General features: G+C 33.3%; 1 protein-coding gene across 4 annotated transcripts in view; it reads right to left on the bottom strand.

The window, feature by feature from the left end:
- Window positions 1-20392, bottom strand: part of LOC149564737 (MADS-box transcription factor 14-like) — a 162819-nt gene that overhangs the window by 61614 nt on the left and 80813 nt on the right. For all 4 annotated transcript variants that reach the window (XR_016361910.1, XR_016361909.1, XM_089818305.1 and 1 more), the window contains exon 2: window positions 11250-11328. Coding sequence is in view for 2 of the 4 variants with exons in the window: in XM_089818305.1 (XP_089674431.1) it covers window positions 11250-11328 (79 nt within the window). In the remaining 2 variants the exon portion in view is untranslated. The remainder of the gene's footprint in view (window positions 1-11249; window positions 11329-20392) is intronic.

Below are 20392 nucleotides of genomic sequence, written 5' to 3'. Positions count from 1 at the left end.
ATCAGGTGCATCAAAGTATTATTCTTCCAATACTGTATGTGAACTCTCAGGATTAAAAGTTTTCACAAATGCTTTCTTGAACTCATCAACATATTCCTTAAATGCTTCTTTCTCATTGTTATCACTTCCATTCTCATTCCTTTTGTTATCTATGTTATTGTTCCTTCTATGATTAGGATTCTTGTTAAAGTTCCTTCTATCCATTCTATAGAATCTTACTATGTGTCCAAAGTTATTGCATAACTGACATACCGATGCATTCCTCCTTTGATTGATTCCATTCTAACTTTCAGATGCTCTGCGAATCCTTGCAATATGTCCAGGACTGTTACATTTGTAACAAGCTAACTACTTCCTTTCACCATCAGGTTTTTCTCCATCATTAGATTTTCTCTAAGATCTACCTCTTCCATTACCTGCAGGGTTAGTATTCCTAAACATTCTACTATTCTCATTATTACCATCAAATTTAGGTTTCTTACAATGTATTTCTTTATGTCCATAACCATGAAATTTATAACAATAGAAATTTGTAATAGGTTTAAAAAACTTACCTATAAAATCTCTCTTTATATGTCCAACTTCATTGCATATGAAACATCTCCCTCTGAATTCATGTCTTACTTCTTTGAATGAATCATCATTCTTTGGTTCATCAACTTGCTCTATTTTCTTAGGTTCTTCAGATTTCTCAGACAAATCAACTATCTCAACTTCTTTACATGACTAGATCACATTCTGATCAGTTTTCTTAGGGGTTTCTTCAATAGGATCAGAATCTTTCCTAATCCCAACTTTCTTAGCTGACTTTTCTCCAATAAGGTATCCAAGACCTATCTTGTCATAAGAGGGTCTCTGGGGAAATATTTATTCATCAATCTTCTCAAAACTTGTGTAAAGTTTCTCTAACTGTTGTTTTTCTTGTGTCAACTCTCCTTTCACAATAATATTGTACTTCTCTAACTCAACATGTTCTATATTAATAGAATCTAACTCAGATGTCAATTTACTCAATTGGGATCTAAGATCTGCATTCTCAGATTTTAGATCAGGTTCGCTCTTACTGCTACTAGTGTTAAGACTCAACTTCAGTTCAACAATTTTCAACTCATGTTTCAAGATCTCATTCTCTTTCTTGAGATTTTTTGTATGATCATTGTCACTAGTCTGCATAAATGGTTCCTTGCAAGATTTCAGATCATCAATCTCATCTCTCAATTTGCCAATGTACACTTTTGAATCTTTGTATCTATCTTTCAAGCTGTGTCTTTCTTCTATAAGAAGATCACTCTGCTCAAGAGTTTCTTCCAGATTTCTCTTCAACAGTTCCATATTCACAGGGATCTTACTTAAGTTGTTAAGCTTCTTCAAAGCAACTGTGCTCTAATACCAATTATTAGAAATAGATAATACTAAGAGGGGGGTGAATCAATATTCCACAAACTTTTGCCGGCAACTGAATATGGTTACTTTATAACATGCATATGAAAGTAGACCAATAATGCTAAACAATAAATATAACCATACACATAGAGAATCATAACACTACTATTTCTTAACTAGGGAAACCTTGCCCAAAGGAAAACCCTGGTGGAGATGATACTCTCAAGAGGATTCGCTAAACAATAAGATCCTATTAAGGATATTGACCTTATTAGGAGTCTATGAAATACATATAGTGTCTCGAGTCCTTGTTAGAGGACTAGGCCTTGTTAGAAGCCTCAACCCTATTAGGAGTTGCTAGAACAATTACAATGTATGCAAGAATAGCTCACTGCCCTAACATGCAATTATACAATTCAATTCTTCACAAGATAGGTATACATACAATACTTATTTTATTGTTTTAACTCACACTTGCTCTGATTTCGCATTAGATCTCGCATCACATAAAGCTTGCATAATAGTTTGCATCACATCTACAACATCTCACAACTTCTTAATAACTGTGCAATATAAGATCTTTACTTATACCTTGCACATTCACAAATTACTACACAATTGGCTTTCATGTCTTCAAATGCTTGACATAATATAAAATAGCTTATAGATTATTATCCACATAGTTGGCTCATTATAACTCAGTAATTATTTTGTAACCAAAATAATTCCTCAAGCCATACAACTTTGTTTACTGATATTCTATGTTTTGCTTTGTTAAATACCTGCACTAGTATTTTAATCATAACTTGCACCATACAGTCTGTAAACATTTGAGCACTTAACCACATCATAATGATAGTGTTTTGAAGCTTCTCTTAACTGCGCATAAGCTAACTCTCAACAAGTCATCTGTACTATTAAGATCTATTCTTTGTACTGATGTAAACTATCTAACATTTAGACAATTGTATATCTCTAAATGCATAAATGAAATGTTGAATACATGTTGCCATAAATGACAACCATCAAGACATCTATCTAACCATATTGCTAATAGTTTAGTGAGCTTCAGATAGGGGAATAACCCCTAGCTTACCTCTTAGATACAAAAATACATGCTTAGGTAATGGCTTGGTGAATATGTCTACAATTTGTTATTTAGTATTCACATATTCCAATCTCACCTCTTTGTCTTGCACCAATTCTATCATAAAATAATATTTTATTGCAATATGCTTGGTCTTGGTATGCATCACAAGATTCTTGAATATATTGATTGCACTGGTGTTACCACAAAAAATAACCACTAGATCCTTAATTTCTAACTTCAGACCTACCAACAGTTGTTTGAACCAAACAATATTGGAACAATTGACTGCTGCTGCAACATACTCTGCCTCTAGTGTAGACTGGAAAATGCAATTTTTCTTCTTACTTGTCCAAGACACTAGTCTTTTACTAAGAAAGAATGCTTCACCATTATTGTTCTTTCTGCCATTAACACTTTTTGCCCAATCTGCATTAGTGATTGCTTTCAAATCTAAATTGCCTCATTTCTTGTACCATAATCCATAATCTTTAGTACCCTTCAAGTACCTCATGATTCTTTTTATTTTCATGATATAATTTTCTTTAGGATTAGTTGAAAATCTTGCCACCATACCAACTACAAGAGTAATATCAAGACTAGTATGTACTACATATTCTAGTTAACCAATCATTGATCTGTATGTGATTTGATCTACCTCCTTGGAATCATCATTTTTGGAAACCTTATGTCCAATAGACATAGGTGTTCCAACTGGTCTTGAATCCTCCATTCCAAATTTCTTCAGTATCTCCTTTATATATTTGGATTGAGTAATGTAGATACCATCTTTCATCTGTTGACTCCGCAAGCCAATAGAGAATTTGATTTCTCCAAATATTGACATTTCAAATTCCTTACTCATTTTCTCTGAAAACATATTTGAACAAATCATCATTTCTAGTTAACAATGTATCATCCACAAAAATTCCTGCCAACACAATCTTCTTGTCAAGTCCTTTGATGTATAGGATCTTGTTATCATTTGTCCTTTGAAAACCAATCTTCATCCAATAATTATAAAGTCTTTCATACCAAGCTCTGGGAGCTTCTTTAAGACCATACAATGCTTTGTGCATTTTACAAACTATATCATTTTTGCTAGCATCTACAAAGCCTTCAGGTTCTTTTATGTAGACTTCTTCTAGAATTTCATTCATGAATACAGATTTCATATCCATCTAATATACTTTTAAATCCTTTATATGCAACATAAGCAAAGTAGAGTCCTAACACATTCTAATCTTGCAATAGGAGCAAAACTTTCACCATAATCAATACCTTCCTCTTGAGAATATCCTTTGCATACTAACCTTGCTTTGTTTCTTAAAACTTCTCCATCTTCAATCAGCATATTTCTGAACACCCACTTTGTGCCAATTACATTCTTATTCTTTGGTCTAGGAACAAGGGTCCAGGTCTTATTCCTTTCTATCTGTTATATTTCTTGATTCATTACTTCAATCCAAATTTCATGATCCAAAGCATATTTAATTGTTCTAGGGTCAAAATCAGTAAGCAAACATGTACTTTTCAATTTGTTTCTTATCATTGTACCATCTAACTTGTCTCAAATGATTTGCTCGGGTGCATGGTGCCTTTTGACATATCTTTCTAATATAGGTACTTTGGATTTAGAGCTTGTTCCACTTGTCTTACCATGATCTTCAGCATCATGCTCGAGTCCCACTATCTATGACTAGAGTTCTTTGCACTCAGACTCAAGTTGCACTACCTACAACTCGACAGCTTCTGATTGCGACTCGAGTCCTTCAAACTGACTCAAGTTGCACTGGGTACAACTCGGGTGCTTCTGGAGATTTTGGGGACTCAGGAGGTGAACTTAGCTGGCTTCCAATTGGATTAGGCAATGTATCAGGTTCAAAGTAAATAAGCTTACTCTAACCTTCAAGTTCTTTGCTGCTCTTTTCCTTCACTCTTGTTTGTAAACTCGTCAATCTTCACATGTGCACTTTGCATGATCTAATGAGTAGTTGGATTCAAACATTTGTATCCTTTACTTATACTAGAGTATCCTAGGAATATGCCTTCATCACTTTTGACATGAAATTAACCTTTCCTAGTCTCCTTCAAGATATAACATTTTCTACCAAATATCTTCAAGTAACTTACATTAGATTTGTAGCCATACCATAGTGCATAACGGGTCTGATTTCAATCTTTCTTTACTTGTACTCTATTTAAGGTATGAACTGTTGTACCGATTCCTTTCTTCCAATATTTGATTGTAACATTCTTTCTTATCATCAGGGTTCTTGCACAATGCATGATTTATCTGTTCCTTCTTTTTGCTATACCATTCTGCTGAAGTGTACGAGGGGTTGATACTTGTCTTTTGTACGACAGGTTGATACTTGCCTTTTGATTCCTTTTTGAGTGTAGAACTCATTGAATTCATTATAAATAAATTCACCTCCTCTGTCTGACCTCAAACATTTCAGCTTCTTTCTTGTTTCCTTCTCTAGGCTAGCCAGATACAACTTGAACTTTTCAAAAGCTTCAAACTTATCTTTTAGATATATTACTCTCATCATCCTAGAATAATCATCAACAAATAAAATGAAATACTTATCTCCACTGTAGCTCTCTATGACAATAGGTCCAAAAAGATCTATATGAACTAGCTCCAAGACTTCTTCAGAATGATAGTTCTTGCTCTTAAAACTTGTCTTGTCCATCTTACCAACTTGAGAATTTTTGCATAGGCCCATATCAGGTTTCCTGAAACTAAGAATAGCTCTCACTCTTTTGTTTTTGTTTATCTTGATTTAGTTATCAAAGTTCACATGACACAACCATTTTATGCCATAACCAGCTTTCCTCTACTTGAGCAATGAAACATGAACTTCCACTTAGATCTAGGTAGAATAAGTTACCTTTTGTTTGGTTACCAAACCCAACTAGATTTCCTTTTCCATCTAGCAGCTTGGCCTTCCCATTCATGAATTCTACCTTGAAACCAATGTTATTCAACTATGTCACACTCTAGTAGATTATGTTTCAGTCTTTAAAACCAATAAGCATTATCACATCTAAGTTCATTGGTTAGAGAAATACAACCTTTTCCTTTTATGCAACATGGTTTATTGTTTCCAAATCTTACACTTCCACCATCATAGTGTTCCATATGTTCAAACTTTGTTTTATCACCAGTCATATGATGAGAACAACTACTATCAATAATCCATGTATCATTTTTGCCAACATGAGAAATAAATACCATCTTATCTTCTTTGTCATCAGATTCCTCTTTTACAGCAATATAAACCATTTCATCATCATCACTACTATCAAAATATTTGGCCATTAAACAAGACTTCTTAACTTTATCCTTGTAGTCTTTATAATTTTTGAAATCCTTCTTTTCTTTATACTTGTTCTTCTTCTTTTCATCTTTGTCTTGTCTACTAGGACATCTTGTAGCAATGTGACCAACTTCTTCACAAGAGAAACAAATTAAAGGAATTTTACCTTTGTACTTTCAATTGCGTTTGGGATATCTTCTTGCAAGCAGTGCTTCAATAGCTTCAAGATCATTGTCAGAACTGTCTTCCTCTTCACTTTCAGATTGTTTGTCTTTAGACTTTGCAACTTTCTTCTTGATTGACAACTTAGCTTCAAATGCAGATTCAAGATTGCTAGAACTAGGAACATAATTATCATAGTTATCTAGCTCAAATGTTGTCAATCTTTCCACTAGAGCATCCAAGGTTATCATATTATTGGGGTCACATCTCATCTCTTCAATAGCTGACACTTTAATTGCATATATAGGAAGAAGGGTTCTGAATACCTTGCTTACAACTGTGACATCATTGATTTTCCCTCCAGAGGCTTTGATTGCACTTACACTAGCTTTGATTCTCTCAACATATTTTGTAATGTTTTTATCTTCCCTCATCTTAATCAGATTGAACAAAACTCTCAAGCTTTTTGCCTTGTCTCTTCTCAGATAATCATCACTTCCATAGATATCTTTTAGCTTTGCCCACATCTCATAAGTAGTAGCACACCCTTTGACTTGAGCAAATTCAGCATAGTTAAGAGTTGATGCAATGTAAATCATCATAATGTTAGGATTCTTCTTTTTAGCAATATCCTCAACAATCAATGTTCCAATAGGAGCCTTAACTGGGTGTTCAAATATTTCAGACCTAAATTACAGATGGTCACCAGATGTAGCTTCATAAGTTCCTATCATGCCTCGAAGTTATCTTTGTTCAACATGGGAATTTCTCTTCTATAAGACATCTTGATCTTTAGCTTAGGTCCTTGAAACCTTCTCTGTAAGCACCAAGAGCTCTAATACCAATTGTTGGAAATATAAGAGGAGCAACTAATAGAGAATGGGTGAATCAGTTACCACAAAAATAAATCTCAGATCCCTTAAATGTCAATACAAAACATAAACTATGTTGAAACTATTTTCACTCGATTAACACTATCAATATGTTGTAACTTGGGAAGCACTATAATAACAACTATTACTTGACAAATATTGAACATGCAAATCTTAAGATATTAGCTCTGATTAACCTTAATTAACTTTGTTGCATACACATAAAAGAAATAGCATGAATATAAGTGACACCAAGATTTAACGTGAAAATCCAATTTGGGAAAAACTGCCAATTGCAACTTGTTATTGTTTTTCACTCTTCTGAAGTCAGCCCTGTTAGGAACCAACGTTGTTAGAGTTAAAAAAACACATTGCTATAAGGAGTGACCATGTTAGAGGATTTAATCACCCTATTAGAAGTGGTCATGTTAGAGGACTTTTGACACTTCCATCTAGAAATGCCACTTTATTAGAGGATTTGGCAAATAGTTGTTAGGCTAACTTTGTTAAGAGATTTAGTTCACTACTACAATGGTTAGAGAGTAACAATGAAATGGCCTAATTGCTTATGCAACTATATTGTTGATTTCAGATCTCAATTCTAGCTCGAATACTTGTTCCTTCCTGATCAGATTAAACTTTGCCGCCCAACAAGTATATTCTGCTTATCCTTACAATTCAATTCCTCTAAGCATTATCTTCCACACATTCTAAAACACCTTCAATCCTCAACTTGTAATGGGCACCCGTGGATGTCCAAAAAAAAACTAAACCAAATTGCTGAAAGGAATTATGTCAAACAGTTTGCATTCAACTTCTTAAAACCCCTTATAACTCCGGAAATCAAACGTTTATTTGTTTGTTGTCTTTCATGCATGGAATTGGTATCATACAACATAAACAAGAAAGGAACTACAATAATATGCAAAGTGGAAATGAACTGCTGCTAATAAAATGTTATTTTCAGAATTCATAAAACCAAATACATGGCAGATTTATCAACTCACTAATTACTTCAGCAATATTGTCATAATACTCCAGCCCATGCTTACGAACTTGCTGCTGCAATACTTTGTCCTTCAATCAGTCCACTACCTTCGTAATACCATTCCCTCAAAGCGGCATAAGCGTCGGACAAGTAGTGAAGAAGATATGAGCAAAATACCCAATCTACCTGTAGCCGGAAATGCAACTAAACTGCCTGATAATGAAGCCAAAAACAAAGAATTCCAAAGGCCAAACCCCAAGGGAATGACGTCTAGAATGTTACAAGAGAGGATAGACGTTCTCAAATGCCAAAAACTGAGCTGCAACTCACATACCAATTTCTTCTCATATTCAACCTGTCTAATGAAGCCACAAATGCTTCCTTTTATTCTATTCCCACGGGTCCCCTCAACTCATATGGGCAATGTGGGATAAAAGATGTGTAATATAAAACATATATTAAAATACCCCTTATGTCTCCCTTGGGTACACATCACCATAAAATAAATATTAAAGTAACACTTTAATATTTTACAATTAAATTAGACGTTACTTTAATAAAACTTCAGGCATTAAAATGTATTAGCAATCGAACTCCGAATAATGCGAGTGATAGCTCATCGGAAAGCTCTCACCGAGGAGTATCGAATCCAATCACCAAAATTGACCTGCACTGTGTCCTGCCGACTTACTAAAAATAGTAAGTATGCCTGAAACTGAGTAAATCAACTTCGTTTTGGCCCAAACTAGAAATGACTAGGCCAAAACACTCCAAGATCCCATTAAACCCTTTGTTAGCCCTCGGGACCATGTAGAACAAGGCTAACGCACACACACTTGGTCAACTGCTAAAATGGGGACATTACACAACTTGACCTTATATTTATATCATATACATTGTCAAGTCTGCTCTAATACACCTTAGAATAATTAATATTCATCTCTTCAATCGGCTAGAACCAACAACCAAATTCATTAAACTCAATATGCCAAAACATGAAAATCTTTTGCTAGTAGACCTTGCTTGGTAGACACTAACATTGAAATGATTTTCCTATGTTAACTAGGTCAACTCGATTAACATTGCATCTTTGCAAACTTCCTTTGGTAACCGAGTTAGCTCGGTTAACACTTGTTCCGTCCAACTTTCCTTTGTTAACCAACTGAGCTTGGTTAACAATGAACTTTTGCGAACTTCTCTTGGGAGCCCCAGTGAACTTGGTAGAGATTGTCTTCTAAACTTGGCAAACACTGGAATGTACATTTTAAGTTCTTTCCAATCCTCAAAAAGTAAAACCTGGAAGTCAATTCCCAATTCCACCTATCTAGATGGAAGAGTGCCAACCTCATTTTTGGGCAAATTTAGAATTCCGAACTTTTAATTCCACTTTATCATTTTGGACACAAACGGTGAGGTTGACAAAATCAGGTTACTGCTGTCCCAATTCCAGTCCACCACGTAACAAACAGACCCTTGCTGTCTTCATGACTCTTAGTTACTGTCCTAGTTTATTCAATTACAAACTAAAAATTGCCTCGCATGGTCTATAGATAGTTTAATTCTCTTTCTATTTATGAAATCAATATAAAAATATTGTTTTTAAAGGAAAATTGTTGTGGAATAAAATGCCCGACAACGCAAGTGTGTTGATGATTCATGTAAATATTGTGGATTTCAGTTCTCCTTACCTAGGAAAATTTAACGATCTCTCGTGAAACTTTGACTTTGGAAACTTAACAAATCCAAAATGTTTACTCCGAGAGATTCTATAGGACAGAGAGCATCTTAAATTAGTTCAAAATTAAAACTTAATGAATCTCGAATAAACATTGAGTACAACAAATTCTATAAGTAAGAAAACATTTGAAAATTACTCCAAATTAAATTTTTCTTCCTAAAGAACTACACATTTGAAGGAATCTAGTTTGCATTCAAAATGAAATGAAACTAATAAACCCAGCAAAACAATTATTTTTATTATAAACTATATGTTTGTATTGACGAAATTATCTAGTTCTAAAATAGATCACATCGTCGTTATTTCTCTATCTATTCCAATGCTCCCAATATCTAGCATGACGATTAATGGAGAAAAAATATTAATAACAGGCTTAGATGTAAGATCTCTTTCAAGGGTAAAAAATAAACATTATGATGTATAATTAAATAACCAATTTTGGTAGGAGTAAAGTTAATTTTTATCAACAATATTTATTTTTTTAAAAGAGAGAATTTTACAAGTCTTATCTAAGGAATATTATTAAACATCAATATTAAGTACTTTTATTTATTAAGATTGAGTATTTTTATCGTTAATTTTTTTTTATAAAATTAGAATATATATATATATATATATATATATATATATATATATATATATATATATATATATATATATATATATTCTAATTTTATAAAAAAAAATTATGGTTAAAAGGCTAAAGAAAAGATTAATTATTATAATGTGTTGCGATTAAGTATTATTATTTATTAAGATCGCGAATTCAAACCTCTCTCATAATTGGCTTACAATTAACAATTGTGTTGTAGGCTCTTGCCTATTAAATGAAGTATTTTTTACGTTATTTAGACCTAGGCAAGAGCTTACAACACAATGGTAAATTTTGAGCTTCGTATCAGAGAGCCTTGGCTATGGCCTATATTTAGTCTAAAAGTTTCCATATTTTTTTATATACTGTCTTTAAGATTATATTATTTGATTATATTTGATCATTTGTTATTATATTTGATCATTATATTTTATATTATTTTTATGACAATTATATGAAATCTTCATACAAAAAATTATTTTACATTCAAAATTATAAATAATTTTATTTTATTTTAATGTCTCAATAGTGTTATTTATGCCCCTCTACTTCACTCTTTATTTCATTTACATACATTCATTCTTCTAACTTTTGGCAGCACATCTCTTATTTGTAGACGCATATGCTAGATCATGGATACTTTGGAGGAACCCCCACATTCTATAAAAGCATTGGAATAGTTATAGAAATAAGGGTGATGTGATCTATTTTAGAGCAAGAAATTTTTTTAAATATGAAAATATTGTTTACAATTAAAAAAAAATTGGAGGGTTACTATTAGTTTTATTTCATTTTAAATTGTGAAAGAGATTCAAATAAGCATATGAGAGAAAAATAATTTATTTGCAAATCATTTTTGAATGGAAGAAAAGAAAATTCTTTTTAAAAAAATCAATCTATCCTTCGATCAAATTATAATTCAATTAATTTTTCATTTTATAAATAATTAAATTAATATAATAATTTTAAATAAAAGTATTATAAAGGTTCATTTATTTTTATTAAGAAATAAATTAAAAGAGTACAATGATTATTATACTATTTCATTCTTGTTAACTCTAATATAATTAATTAATGAATATCATAAGAAACAAACCATACCTCCACATTATCCGGTAACTCTAGTTTGCCTTTTGTTGGAGAATAATTCTTTTGATATTTTTCCATTATTCTATTCATGCTTTATCACAAAAAATTGAAATCACTTAGTTCTGCATATTTTATAAGGGAATAAACATAATTTCTCATAATACAAAATTACTAGAGCATTGATCTAATTTCAATATAATGCCTACAATTAAATATGACTTATACAATTCTAGCACAACAGAATAGTGTTTTCAAATGTATTTTATATCAAAAACTAAAAATAAAATATAAGAAATCATTTGATAAACAATTGATTTGCAATTAGGAACAAGCACTATTTCTACGATTCATGGTGCTTATAATGTATCACATTAATGCCATTGCGTATTTCATTTACTTTCTAACAACTTATTAAAAGTTCCCAATCATATTGTGTGATATTAATAAGAGGATTTGCGTCAATATCCTAATCTTGTTAAGGACATTGCTTAATCATCTACATGTGTCTATCATGTCTAGGAGAGCGAATAGTTTCTATTAAATTTTTTCTCAAGGTTGATTGATGCATATAAATGTCTAAATAATTATTATGCTAATAACTAGTTACAATGTGACAAAATTAAGTTTAAATAAATATAATTAAGTGTTATTTGAAAAAACTACTTCAATATTATATCAATATTGAGCGATTCATCTACATGGAAAAGTAATCATTTAGCCAATAGTTGTAGTTACAATGTGAAAAAATTGAGTTTAAATAAAAAAAATTAAGTATTATTTGAAAACATTACTTCAATACTATATCAATATTGAATGATTCATCTACATGGAAAAATGATCATTTAGCCAATAGTTGCACAGTGGGTATTTAATGTAAACTCCATAACAGAAAACATTATAATATTTCTATTCTCTTTGTCTTATGAATTCCTTCGAATTTACATACTAATTAACAGGATGGATTTGTCAATTCTTTTCTAGGATTTTTCTTTAAACATCCCATCCCTCTCTAGTCCAATAGTTGTGCAAAGGATATTTAATGTAAACTTCATAACAAGAAACATTATAATATTTCTATTGTCTTTGCCTTATGAATTCCCTCGGATTCCCATACTATTTAACGAGCTAGATTAGTCAATTCCTTTCTAGGATTTTTCTTTAAACATCCCATCCCTCTTTAGTCCAGTGAGTTTTTAACTCCTTTAACCCTAAACTATCTCATGTAATCTATAAGCTTTCCAAATGATGTTGAAATTAGGCAAACAAGATATCTTTACAAAGTTACTTTTAAGCATTTTCTAGAGGTGTAAGTTTAATCTATAAATTCTACTCTAGGTTTCTATTGTTTTCAATCAAGGTAAAATCCGAGAATTCTTTTTTTTTTTGAGCTCAACTTTTCGCACTAGTGTCTCTGATTCTGCCAATTCTTGTGGTATTAGAAAGGTGATATATATCTCTGTAGATTCTTTTATGCAAGTACTGTACTTTGATATTTTTGCAAATGGAAATAATGTTTAGCTTTTTGTATTTTCAAATATAAGTCAATTACTTTGATGTTTTCACAATTGGAAATAATATTTTTATGGGAAAGGAGTTTGTTCGATTTGGTTTACATGCACTACCAGCTTGGGTCCTTTTTATTCATTTGACGAGTATCATGTATTTTTCGTTCATCCTTTTTTGTCATTCTGATAAGGGGTAGCTATTATATTTTGTGAAAGGGCTTCCTAATCTTAAGTAGCTCATTTCTTTGCATTATCTATATGGATTCATTCCTAAGCCATCGGTGTAGAGCGTTAAGAATGATTGAATGAAACTTTATGGACTATATTAAAAGAGTTACTTTTGTCTAGTTTTGATATTAACCTAGTATTTTTTATGAGAGATTGGTTTTCCCTACAAAAATTCCACTTGTCTTTGGGAGATATATGGAAATATCTCTCAATTGGAAGAAACTCTCATAACTTACATTTTATCATTACCCTTGCACATGAATATTATCCATTGTATGATTGTGATACTATTGAGATGGTTGATTTTGCCAAATGTCTTCCATATTCTAATAGATCATATACCTTTCTCTTAGTATTCACTCCTCACATTAAGACCTCATCTAGTTATACATATTCAAGTTTTCCTAAAAAACTTTGTATTAATACATGCATACCACCCATGCAATCAATATGTGGGATTCATATCTAGAAAACATGTCTTTCTTGTTCATGTAGTTTCATACAATTATTGAATAACTAAAATACTGAATGGCATTAAATCAGTATTCCCTTAAATTATTAAACATGATTTATTGGATGCATTCAAAATACTTCTTATTAATCATATAACAAAAAGAGGAGGCATTGAGCCGGTATTCGCTTAAATCATTAAACTTGATTTATTGGATGCATTCCAAATTCTCCTTATTAATCATATAAGCAAAATAATCATGGAATTGAAAAAATTTGAGTAACCACATCATATTCATAAAAGAGTACTAAAAAAAATTATTGTTCAAAACTTGAACATGGGAAAGTACAGATAGACATTTAACTCCCAATATAATATAACTAGTTACAAGATATTAATAATGCTCGCAATCTAACAATGTTGTAGGAGCATTGTGGGTTTAAGAACAATTTTACATCATCTAAAAATATTATCTATTTTTAAAATAAGGGTCATAAGTTAATGTAGAGTTGTTATTTCTAGAAAATTATAATTTTTGATAAGTTGATTGTTGGAGCTAAGAATGTTCTAATTTCTATCCTTGATGTATGCATTTGTTGATGAGAATTATCACAATAGAAGATTATTGTCAGAACTTCAAAAAAATCAAAACAATTATCTAGTCGCTTTAGCTAACAAAATGTTTGCAAGGTCATTGTGTTTTTCTATTGGGCATGATGAGCAACTAAGTTCTACAAATAATAGAGGAATTTGTTAAAATGTGTGAAAGGAAAATATTTATTGCATTAAGTAAAGTTTGATATCTGTGCAGGGTTTGCTTCAAGATGTTTGGAGATTTAATAAAGAATATACTGGAAGGAAAGAGACATTTAAAGTTTATAAAAGAAACGGCAAGGTGAGTTAAACTATTTATTACAATAAGAAAACAAGGTAAAAGAGTGTTGAAAGAAAATATAAATTTAACTTATTAGATGGATTGTTTATAAAGAAAAATTGGTGAAACTAGAGAAAGACAAGTTTGGGATGGATGAGTGTGATGAAAGAAGATTAAATTTTTAAATAAAATTGACGAATATAAAGATAAAACTAAAAAGTTGAAGGATAGGTTAAAGTTTGGGGAAGAACTACATAATTATCAAGTGAAAGAATCATGCAAACTTAGAGAGCAAAATAGAGCTCGTTATAACATTGTTATGATTGTCAGAAATATGAACATAGAGCTCGTGAAGGTAGATCCAAAGCTAAATCTAGCTAGACATCTGAACGGCAAACACATGCACCTAAGAAAGGTAACTCTTGCAATTGGGATTACAATACATAGTATAATTCTCATTATTATGGAGAGCATGGGCACATTCCAAAGAATTTCATTAAGACACATTTTTTAGCAGATTAGAAGAAATGGTTGAATAGAAACCTAATTTGTTTTAGTTGTCTCAACCTTGGACATGTTAGTAAGAACTGCATGACTCGAGCACCAACACCAAACAATGAAAGCAACAAAGGAAAAGGGAAAGTTGACATGAACAAAACATGTAAATAGATAGTAGAAGTTGGACTATTGATCCAAAGAGAACAAAGGGAATTCTCACTCTCCCACTTCCTACTCATAAGAAAGGGTTGCAAAGCTTTCTTGGTAGAATCAACTTTGTAAGAAAATTTATCCCTAATCTTGCTACCATAGTTAAGCCTCTTACAACTATGTTAAGAAAGAATATGGTCTTCACCTGGACAAAGGAAGGGAGAGCTAGTTTTGAGAAGATCAAGGCAGCAATAGCATCAACTCCTACTCTTATCAATCCCAATTTTGATAATGATACAGGAGCATCTTGCATGGGAAAATTTAGAATTAAAAAAATTTTTAAAAACTGTGGAGAGAGAAAGTGACGAAAATAGAACGAAATTTTAAAAAAAGAGAAAATAGAAAAAGAGGAAAAGAGGAATTTATATTTTCGAGGTGCAAAGGTGGCATAAATAGAAAAATAAATAAAAATGGTTGTCATTCTATTTATTGAGGTGTGTAGGTGGAATTCTAGAAGTTTGTGGATATTTTATTAAATCATGTATTTAATATTTGTTGGGTCACGTGGTGGTGCTTAGTTGTATTTGGGTGGGAATTAAATATTTTGTGGACATTTTATTAAATCATCCATTTAATATTTGTTGGGTGCCTAGTTGTATTTTGGTGGGAATTAAATATTTGTTGAAGGTAGTTGTATTTACCTTTCATCCCACATTGATTGTGATTGTAACATCTTGGGTGGAAAGTGCCTATTTAAGCAGGCATATGAGCATTTCTAATCAAGTTGAAAGGTGTGAAGGCTTCAAGTTGTGAAAGCTTTAAGGTGTGATCTCTTCTTAGTAAAAGCTTGGAGACAAGGAGGAAATGAGGAGTGAGTTTTCTTGAGCCTGTGGACAGAGCACCAAATATGAGGTAGTTTATAGTAGGATTGTGGTAGAGTTGCGAGTTTGTGAGAAAGCTAGTCGCTGCGGTTTAGAAACAAGGAGGTTGTTTGGTGTCTTGCGAGCACAAGTTGAGATCTCAAAGGTTTCTACCAGAGTGTGGATTTGGACTAGCTAGTGTATGGATTTAATCTTGAGGGATCTTGCAGAACTATTATTGTAATTGCTATTGTAATTGGCCATAACTGGGAAGGCCTTACAGCCCGGTACATTGCATGTAACAGTTATTTTATAAATAAAAAGTTGTGATTTGGTATCAGATCTTGTGTTATTGCTTCTTGCTGTTGTGTTTCCGCTGCGTGGTTATTTGTTGGGGGCTAGGATATCTCCTTTGGGGATTCTCCTGCCTTGCACTACGTCAGATAAGGATTTCATTCTCTATATCCTTGGAGGTGAGTCAAGTATATCAGTTGTTTTGACTCAATTAAATGATGCAAATGAAGAGCAACCTATAGCTTTTTTCAGTGAAGGGCTAAAGGTCTATGGAGTGAAAGATCAACCAGCTAGAGAAGAACATTCAACAAGCTTGGTGCAACCAATAAAAGGGGGAGAAACAAGTAAGAAAATCAAGCCTTCTCCCTTTTATGTTTCCTTGATCGTAGAAGATAAACTAATCCATAATTGTATGATAGATTTAGGGGCTAGTAGTTCTGTAATGCCTAGGAGTGTAGCTGATCTCCTCGGTATCAAATATGAACCCATAGTTAGATGTACTCCAATTAGATGGCAGCTCTGTCAAGACTATAGGAGTCTTAAAGAATATGGAGATGGCATTGCATGCTTGCCCTGCTTGTATTGTTACACAAGATATATCAGTAGCTAACGTCAAACCCCATTTTTGGCTTTGCAGAGACTTTACGACACCAACAGGTAGCCATATTTCATCTCATTGGTCTTACATGTTTTTTAGAATAAGGTATGGAACAAAAGCTTCCATAAGAGCAGAACCTCTAGCCCTCAATCATATAGAGACCTATACTCCAAGTCTCATAAACATGAATTGCACTATTTTTGAAGAAGAAGATGGAGACATAGCAAAGGAGCTTGCTACTTCTTTGGCAGAGACACCCGATTATCTCTTGGATGAGTGGGCTACTGCTTATCAATTTGATCCAGCACAAGAAGCCCTAGAGAGAGGCCTTGCACATATTGTATATCAGAAAATGATGCTCCTTTCCCCAATCTTATAAAAACGAGAAAATTCAAGTGGATTGTGGAGTTTGTTATTTGATGTCTCAAGGAATAAGAATGACTCATGGGCTGGTGTCATCCTCATTTCCCCTAAATTGGAGAAGTACTATTTCTCTTGTAAGCTTCAATTCAGCTGCACCAATAATGCAGTAGAGTATGAAGCATTGATTCAAGGCCTCCAACTTAAACAAAACAGGGGAATCAAGGCTCTAAGGGCATTTGGAGACAGTGAACTGGTTGTTAATCAAGTAAGGAGCTAGAATATTACCAAGAACAACCTCCTCAAATCATACAAGCACAGATTGTGGGATCTACTTGAAGGCTTTCAAGCATTCAGCATTTGAAGCATTCTTAGGAGAGAAAATAAACATCCTGACAGGTTTGCAACAATCGGTGCTCACTATGACGTACCAAAGCATGTTGAAGATGAAAAGGAGCAACACATCAAAGTGGTTGTAAGACCTACAATCCCTGACAACTACACAAATTGGCAAGTTCATAATTATGATGTGTAGATTGTCAATTTCCTGAAAAGTGAAGCAAAATTCTCTAAGAGGAACCAATCTAGGCTACAAGGCTAGTATGGTGATCAAATCATAAACCTCAGCTCAAACAAGTTACCCAAAGGCCTAATTACTTTGGAGAGTATCTTCAACCCTAATGATCAAGCAAGGAGCAGAGGCTTAAACTTGGCTACAAATAAAGATGATCACATACTTATCACTATTGTTGATGGTAAGACTCTCAATTTGGAAAAGGTATGCTCTGAAGTTGAGGGTATGTGCAAGATCATGGTGTGCCAAAAAGTGGCAATGTGAAAACAATAGAGTTTGAAGACGTTTAAAAGTGCTTCAAAATCCACTATGACTTTTTTTCACCTGTCCAAGTACCAAACTTGGAAAGTAAGGCCCGAGCCTTATCAGATATCCAATTTGATATCGGATATCCGATCTGAGATTGGATATCCGATATCACATCAAATATCTGATACTAGCGGCAAAAAAATTGGAGTGAAAAATGAATTTGTGAGTTATATGACTAATTTGAGTTATGAAATATGTAAAGATATAATATATAATATAATAATATAATAATATAATATTATATATATATATAATAACGTAACGTAAAATTATAATATATGATCTAATAATATATAATAATATATAATGTTATTATTATTATTATAATCTATTAATATAATATATATTATTATATTATATTATTATTATTATTCTTACTATATTTTTATTAATATATAATACTATATTATGTTATTATTATTATTATCTGTAAATATAATATATTAATATATATATGATTATTACACTATATTATTATTAATTTTACTATATTATTATATTTTTACTATATTATTTCCATTAGAATCATTTATATGGGTCGAAAGGGGTCACAAGATGACCTCTAACCCCTTTTGACACATTCCATGATGACATATGTCCCTAGGGGTCCTAGGACCCCTCGGGACATATTAGAATCATTTATATGGCTCGAAGGGGGTCACAAGACGACCTATGACCCCTTTCGACACATTCCATGGCAACATATGTCCCTAAGGGTCTCTAGGGGTCCTAGGACCCCTAGGGACATATTATAATCATTTATATGGGTCGAAGAAGGTCATAAGATGACCTATGACCCCTTTGACACATTCCATGACGACATACATATTAGAATCGTTTATATGGGTCGAAGGTCAACACATAACATGACAACATATGTCCCTAGGGGTCCTAGTACCCCTAAGGACATATTAGAATTGTTTATATGGGTCGAAAGGGGTCAGAGGATGACCTATGACCCCTTTCCACAGATTTCATGACAACATATGTCCATAGAGGTCCTAGGACCCTTAAGGACATATTAGAATCATTTATATGGGTCGAAGGGAGTCATAGGATGACCTATGACCCCTTTCGACACATTCTATTATGACATATGTCCCTAGGGGTCTTACGACTGTTAAGGACATATTCAAATCGTTAATATGGGTCGAACGGGGTCATAGGTCCTTTCGACACATTCCATGATGACATATGTCCCTAGGGGTTCTAGGACCCCTAGGGACATATTAGAATCATCTATATGGGTTGAAGGGGGTCATAGGATGCCCTATGACCCCTTTCGACACATTCCATTATGACATACGTCCCTATGGGTCAAAGGCGGTCATAGGTCGACACATTCCATGACAACATATGTCCATAGGGTTCTTAGGACCCCTAGGGACATATTAGAATCATTTATATGGGTCGAAAAGAGTCACATGATGACCTATGACCCCTTTTGACACATTCTATGATGACAAAATGTCCCTAGGGGTCCTAGGACCCCTAGGGACATATTAAAATCATTTATATGGTTCACAGGGGGTCACATGATGTCCTATGACCCCTTTCGACACATTCCATGACAACATATGTAACATATCAGAATCATTTAAATGGGTCGAAGGGGGTCATAGGATGACCTATGACCCCTTTCGACACATTCCATGACGAGATATGTCCCTAGGGGTCCTAGGACCCCTAGGGACATATTAGAATCGTTTATATGAGTCAAAGGGGGTAACAAGATGACCTATGACCTATGACCTATGACCCATTTCAACACATTCCATGACGTCATGTCCCTAGAACATATCAAAATCATTTATATGGGTTGAAGGGGGTCACAAGATGACCTATGACCCCTTTCGACACATTCCATGACAACATATGACCTTAGGGGTCTTGGACATATTAGAATCGTTTATATGGGTCGAAGGGGGTCACAAGATGACCTATGACCCCTTTCGACACATTCCATGATGACATATGATACATATTAGAATCGTTTATATGGGTCGAAGGGGGTCACATGATGACCTATGACCCCTTTCGACACATTCCATGACGACATGTCCCTAGGGGTCCTAAGACCTCTAGGGACATATTAGAATCGTTTATATGGGTTGAAGGGGGTCACAAGATGACCTATGACCCTTTTCGACACATTCCATGATGACATATGTCTCTAAGGGTCCTAGGACCCTAGGACCCCTAGGGACATATTAGAATCATTTATATAGGCCGAAGGGGGTCATAGGTCATCCTATGGCCCCCTTCGACCCATATAAATGATTCTAATATATTGTCATGGAATGGGTCAAAAGGGGTCATAGGATCGACATGTCTTTAGGGATCCTAAGATCCCTAGGGACATATTAGAATCGTCTATATAGGTCAAAGGGGGTTATAGGATGACCTATGACCCCTTTCAACACATTCTATGATGACATGTCTCTAGGGATCCTA

This window comes from Cupressus sempervirens, chromosome 3 (genome assembly GCF_028749045.1).
Source record: "Cupressus sempervirens isolate cs-2001-9-10 chromosome 3, ASM2874904v1, whole genome shotgun sequence".
NCBI lineage: Eukaryota > Viridiplantae > Streptophyta > Pinopsida > Cupressales > Cupressaceae > Cupressus > Cupressus sempervirens.
The sequence above is the reverse complement of the archived record's forward strand: the minus strand, read 5'-3'. Positions and strand labels throughout refer to the sequence as shown.